Source organism: Pteropus alecto, unplaced genomic scaffold (assembly GCF_000325575.1).
Source record: "Pteropus alecto unplaced genomic scaffold, ASM32557v1 scaffold17, whole genome shotgun sequence".
NCBI lineage: Eukaryota > Metazoa > Chordata > Mammalia > Chiroptera > Pteropodidae > Pteropus > Pteropus alecto.
This window is the reverse complement of record NW_006440645.1, coordinates 2727715-2734387: the sequence shown is the minus strand read 5'-3', so window position 1 is coordinate 2734387 and position 6673 is coordinate 2727715. Positions and strand designations below refer to the sequence as shown.

Here is a 6673-nt window from a genome sequence, read left to right as displayed (position 1 = left end):
TATGATGATTCTTCCATTCTTGAGCGTTCAGTACATCTCAGAGCAGAAGCTTGTGACAGCCCTGTGTCATCACTAGCCTCCTTTTTGGTTGATTTTTGAGAGTATGATACTAAATCTTCAGATAAGCATTTTGGGCTCCCTTACAGGTCTTACTTAAGTGACATTTGCAGTGGCAAATGAGACGATAGAGGTGATATCACTTTTCATCAAATTTTTGAGCCACTGAGATAGTTTTATTTTCTTGCAGCAACTTATCAAAAAGCCTTGTACATTTTCATGACAAAATCTCTTAGTACTAAGCGTCACTTTCAAGTATGCGAGTGATGCAGCTACTGGGCCGATCTCTTCAGGGAATTCCAGATGCGCGGTATCCTGAGGGAATTTCAGAAAGCTTTCTAATCACATTCGCTTTATCTAAATAAACAGAAAACTTCACGTAAAAAGAATGGCAGGTGTGGACGGGGACACGTGCGAGGTCCGTAGTCCCGAGGTCAGCGCTCAGCGTGGCCCTGTCTGTGTGTCTGGAGCTGAGACGGGCTCTGATGGTCATGGTGGCCAGGTCAGACGCCTGGGTGGCAGTGCCCACGCTGCCTCCTCCCCTCGCCCTGTGACCTTGGGCAGTCAGCTGACCCCCTCCCTGTCCCTCTTTCTCTGTGCGATGGATGGAGATAGATTAAAGGAGCGTAAACACGTGTGGCGTGTTAACTGCTCAGCAGGTCTCAGCTGCTCCCGCAGGGGGTGCTGTCAGGGTCAGGCAGGAGCTCAGGGTCTCGCTCTGTCGCCCGATGTGTCCTGACCCTGAATGAGCCCAGGGTCTCGCTCTGTCGCCCGATGTGTCGGGTGGCAGACACACTGCCTGGTGGCAGCTAGTGGCTGTGGAACAAAGGGGGGACCCCACGTCTAATGTGAGAAGAGAAAGCTACTACAGTCGAGGTCAAGGACGGGTCAGAGGCCAGCCGAGCCGTCAGCTTGAGCACCTGCGCCATCGGTGTGACCGCGGAGACTAGGACGGTGGGAAGGCCTGACGCCCGGAAGGCGGCTGCGATGACTGCGGGGGAGCATCAGAGGGTCCCGGGAGCCCAGAGCAGCGCGTGCGGCAGAGCCGGGCCGGGAGTCCTGAGCACACAGCGTCACCCGTTTCCACGACTCCCTGTAAGCGCGAAGTTTGGGGCCTTCGCCTCGTCATACGGATCCATAAACCCATTTTTAGATGCAAGGCCAAGTTCACACAGGGTTCTCTGACATGCGACTCCCGTTCTGCACGGCGTAACGACATGTGCGTCCAGAGCCCTGAACGGTTTGTGCTGGGCCCGCCTGGTTGCTCTTCCGGTCCAGTGGGTGCCGTGTGCGGGGCGCTGTGGCCATGAGCCGATGGCACGCGGGACGGTGCCTGCGGCTCTGCCTTCTGTCCTGACCCTGAATGAGCCCGTCTCCATGAACTTTCCGACGTCCGAAAAGCAAATGCTAAGATGCCAATTTTAGAGCCATCTCAGCTCGGGTCACCCGCGGGCTCAGCCTGGGACGAGAGCTGACGCGCATGTGGCTTATTTGAGCCCAGATCCCCAGAGCAAGAATGCGGCCCCCCAGACTGGGACTCTGGGAGGGGAGCAGCAGGGGCGAGCCAGCCTCCCTGGTGCTTTGGAGAAGTCTCATGAAATCAGACCCAGCGTGTTTGTGGAGGGACAAAGAGGCGGGGCCGGGGGGCAGCTGTCCGTCAACTCCCTGACCCCTTGGTCTCCTGCAGCCTGCGTGGGCCTCGCCTCCCCACACTCCGTGAGTGCAGAGACCCCGGGCGCGGTGGAGGGGCAGGCGTGAGCGGCACCCGCAGCCATGGGCCCTCAGCTGGCACCTACGGGAGGCGGGGAGAACTCATGGGGCCAGGGCCAGAGCTGGGGCCGAGGGCCGTGACACGGACGGGCGTGTGCTGCAGCGTGTGCAGAAATTACACTCACACCGAGAGCCCTGCCCTCGCTGAACGGCGACTGTTACCTCCGGCCGCCAGGGTCGCAGCCAGCACCTGGCAGCATAGAGTGGACTAGTTCTGTGACCTCGAGTTAATGAGTGCACAGCAGAAGCTCTGGAAGCGTTCCCTGGGGGGTGTCAGGCTGCGGTTGTCAGCTGACGTTGGCCTCAGCGTCTCTGGTCTGAGCGGGAGGGCTATGCTCGCCGCAGGCCCTGTCACTGCAGGCCCTGTCACCACAGGCCGGCTCCCTGCATGGCCCCACCTCCCCTGGCGTGGGTGGTCATCTGCAAGGCGACGTGCTCCACCCAGCCCCGAGTCCAGCCTCACCCAGCCGGGTGCACCTCAAGCACCACATCAGCAGATCCAGCGCTCCGCTAGCACCGGCCCCTCCTGCACCCCACCGTCCGTGCCCCTCAGCCTCGTCAGAGAATAACGCAGAACCTCAGCATCGCACGCCCCTTCACTCGTCCCCACCCCCTGCGTCCACTCAGCCCCGACATCAGGACTCGTGACCGCCGCCCTCCGACCCCCTCAGATGCTCTCGGCTCACCCTGCTTCTGCCCCTGGGGTTCCACCGCTCGGCTGGGGTGCTGGAACAGTTTCCCAGCCGTCGCCCAACTCAGTCGCCCCTAAGGGACCCCGCGCGTCTCCGGTCTTGAAGCAGCGAGTGCGTCTGTTTTCACAGATCTGCTCGTTTTAGTCCATCCGTTGCTTTCCCAGTGTCCAGCACCTGAGCCATGGGACAGCCCACGGAGACGGCAGGCGGGGTCACCGCTGGGGAAGGTGACAGAACAGGGCGGGGTGAACCCCGGGACTGGTGCCGTTCCCTCTGCGCACCTCCGTCTGACTGCTTCTGTTTTCCCTCAAGCTTTTTTCACTCTGCTCCCTTTTTCCTGTTAAGTTTCTTCAGTCTTGGGTAACTTCTCTCTCCTGCAAATTAAATGCAGAGTGAAATGATGATTCACGTAGTGGAGTAAAGAACAAATCAGCTGCATTATCTAACACTGGTGCTCCATTCATAAATGCCTGTCCTGTAAGTTTAGGGACGGAGACTTTCCAGAACTTTCTCTGTTAGAGAGGAAGTCGTGGAAATTGCTTCTTCTTCACAGGCGAGGGGGTCATGAGACATCTGGGCGGAGGTCTGCGCTTGTGCTTTGGGAAGTGGCTCGTGACCGTTCCGTGCACTGGGCTGAGTACAGTCCCCCGGCCCCCGCTTCACTCAGCCAGTCTCCACTATTCTCCCCAAGTTTACAGAGCGAGCTACTGGGACACCCCCCCCCCGCCACGTGGGGGGCTCTCTCTGACTCGGCCACCTCCTCCGTCCCTCCAAGGGGGACGTGCGGACTGTGCCGTCGCCTCGCCTGTCACCGCTCAGACCTCGGCCCCGTCCGTCCGTCCGGGCGGCTGTGTTCCCAGATGAAGGCGAAGGGGGCGCCTGCTGCAGCCTCCTTCCGCAGGGAGGGCCGGCGCCGGACGCGCTGCTGATTTTAAACTAATGACAGTTTTGCAATTGAAAGATGTTATTGGCGCAACCATTGCAGAGATTTTTTTTTCGCATTTAGAGAAATTAGTCTTTTGTCCTCATTTCTCCTATGACTTGAATCCACATTAAAATCGGTAAGATTGTTCACTCGCTGAACCGGCAGCAGTTACGTTGGCCGATTTGACTCTTTCTCCTTACTCCCCAGAGATTACCTTGCCCCTTTCTCAGCAAAAGGAGAGAAAATGGTTGGTCTGATGAACTTTGTGGAATAGACTCTTTTTCAGTTAAACCGAAAGAACTCGGTAACCGGCATGTTGTGCAGACGGTGACTCTCTCCTTTCCTCCCCCCTCGCCCGCGCGCCCTGTGCCGTCAGAAGCGAGCACCCGCTGGCTCAGCTCTACTGCCACTCCACCCTGGAGCACCACCACTTCGACCAGTGCCTGATGGTCCTCAACAGCCCGGTAAGCACCCCGCCGCGCCCCGGGCTCAGGGGCCTTTGCAAATCCAGCCGCACGTTTCAGTCTTGGACTTGCGCCCCGCGTCATAATTGTCGAGCGCGCTCCATTCCTTTTCGGGTGAGGAAGGCAAAGCCCGAACACCGAGGCCCGAACACCGAGGCCCTCACAGCCTCGCCCCCCTCTCCCCCGACAGCCCGCGGGCCCTGTGCCACCGGATACGGGACATTTGGTTACTCGCTTCCACCCGCTTATTCCAAGTTACTGCAAATCGGACCCGAGACTGCTGTTCCATGCTCGCTTAGCTCTGCGTCACGGGGAGGGGCCGTCGCCCACAGTCGTCAGTCCAGTGCTCAGGCTCACTTTCCCAGCAGTGCCCCCCCCGCCCCTGCCCCCCGGGGAAGCTCCTGCCACCAACAAGCTGTCTAGGCAGAGAGCCATTCAGCAGCTCAGTCAGGGGAGCCTTTAGCAGTGTGCACTGTGCTAGACACATTCACGCCCAGGGAAGTACGATTCAGGTGACGTCGTCTTCGTCTAGACCATTAATGCTTTTACTTTACTTGGGTTTGTCCGTTGTTCGCCTTATCTGCTGCCTGCATGTGTCACCGCTATCACGAGGAAACGCGACAGCTCAGCTGTCAAGCCGCACGAGCACAGCACTCAGTGGACAATCGCAGAGCAATTTCATCCACATTCTCCACGGTCCCCACGTGGAGTCAGCTGTCCCCCGAGCCCTAGAGAGAACTCGGGTGGCCTGGCTCTTCCGGTCACTTTCTCCAGTTACTTCCGCTCTCGACACACAGCATACAATCTCCGTTTAGAAACCGAAATGTCCAGTTCTGTGCAGTAATCAGACCGTGACCTTGATTGAGTTTGGGGGTGTCCCCTCACTGCCTGGTGGCTTCTTCCACCCCTACCTTGCGTTTCTTCTAACTCCTGCGTACCCCCAAGTCCCCCACGCAGCTTCGTCCCCTGCAGACTTGAACAGAAGCGAGAGTGGGCGAGACAGGCGAGGGCATTCTCTACATGCTGGTGCCTCTCGGGGTCCCCGTGGTGCCTGGTGGGTGCTGAAGCCACGTTCTCTGCTGGGCGATGTCGCGACCCCGGCCGCATGCCCTTGCTAGGGCTTCTCCAGCAGCCGTCCCCGACGCGAGGGGCCGTCTCCGCCCCACCTGACACCGTGCGGCTCCTTCCTCGGCACCGGGCAAGCCCGCCGTCCTGCGCGAGTCCTCACGCCCTCCCTGCGGTTCTCCTGAGCAGGACAGAACTGAACGGACCTTGTGCCTCCAATACTTGGCGAGCGCAGGCTGTGCCCAAGCAGCACGTCTCTGCTGCCACCAGGGGCAGGCAGCCCGCATCTGCCTTCCGAGTGTCCAGACAGCAGCTAGACACAGGTCCTGTCGCCTAGCCCACCCCGCTACGCTCTGGGGGACACGCAGGACACCCAGCCCCTCTCCTGCCGCCCCCGCAAGCCCTCGCCACGGGGGAGGGGTTCAGAGTCACGTGCCCGGTCTGGGCGGCTTCCTCGTCACTTCTGCACGTGGCCGGTCCAGGGCAATTGTGTAAAGCGGACTCGTCCCTGTGCAGCTGCTGAGTGGGGTGACATCAGTTGTCACACATGTGCTTCAGGGTCAGGTGCCAGAGTGATGGCAGTGGAATTGTGACCTTCAGCGAGAAGGGACAGGCCCTGCGCTCGGCTCCTGCCGTGCAGCCTGTCCATCCATTCTGACGCTCCTGGACACGGCCCCTCACCCCTGGTGTGCGCGAGCGGACTCGTCCCTGTGCAGCTGCTGAGTGGGGTGACATCAGTTGTCACACATGTGCTTCAGGGTCAGGTGCCAGAGTGATGGCAGTGGAATTGTGACCTTCAGCGAGAAGGGACAGGCCCTGCGCTCGGCTCCTGCCGTGCAGCCTGTCCATCCATTCTGACGCTCCTGGACACGGCCACTCACCCCTGAGCCGAGCGCACCCTTCCTGCGTGCCGTGGTCCGGCTCCATCTGCACTGTCCCAGGCCCCGCAAACCAGTGCTGCTGCTCAGGTGCTTCTGTGCATCTTTCGCACCCACAGAAACCACCTCCAGGGGCAGCTGGGCCGTCAGCGTTCCCCCAGCTGGACCGGTTCTCGCGCTGGTTATAAAGCGGCACGGGCTTGGGCTGGTTTTCCCCAACACCGATTTCCCCATAAACCATGTCATTTTTAGTGTGTAGTTTTTCCGAACTGAGACTTCAGGAACATAGACATCATGCTACAGCAGAAACAGTTATGCTTTCCTTGGGATTGGCTATCTGTGTGCTTCGGCTAGAACTTTCAATATCCTGTTCAGTTTTTTAAAAAGAAAATATGCTAACATTTTTAAAGAAGTATTATTTAACAGTCCTGTTATCACAGCTACGTCTGTTACTAGATAACTTACTATGTAACATAGCACTTAACATGTAAGGAATCTGGTTGTGCATACGGCCGGCCTCAAGTCATAAGCCCATTGACATGTTCTGTGGTAGTACCAACACACACAGACTCACAGCCTCTGCTTTTGGAAGGGAAAATAAACCACCGGAAGGTATCTCCTTTTCCACTTGAAATGGTTTTATCTTTTAATAAAGTATCAGATGGTATTTTCTGAATAGTTCTATTTGGTCCGGAATCTAAAATGATTTAGTATTTAAAAATAACGTGATCGTAATCGCACATTCTTCAGTTAGATGTGTGCCTCATTTCAGCCTCTAGTGACCTTCTAAGCGAATGTTCTGGCCCTGGCCCGCATCCCGCC

The 6673-nt window shown here is 58.0% G+C and overlaps 1 protein-coding gene across 4 annotated transcripts in view; it reads left to right on the top strand.

Annotated features, from left to right (window-relative positions):
• Positions 1-6673, top strand: part of PDE5A (phosphodiesterase 5A) — a 106651-nt gene that overhangs the window by 84988 nt on the left and 14990 nt on the right. For 3 of the 4 annotated variants that reach the window (XM_006917742.3, XM_015593918.2, XM_015593920.2), the window contains exon 15: positions 3821-3908. In XM_006917742.3, the coding sequence (XP_006917804.1) occupies positions 3821-3908 (88 nt within the window). The remainder of the gene's footprint in view (positions 1-3820; positions 3909-6673) is intronic. The other variant, XM_015593917.2, reaches the window with a different exon arrangement.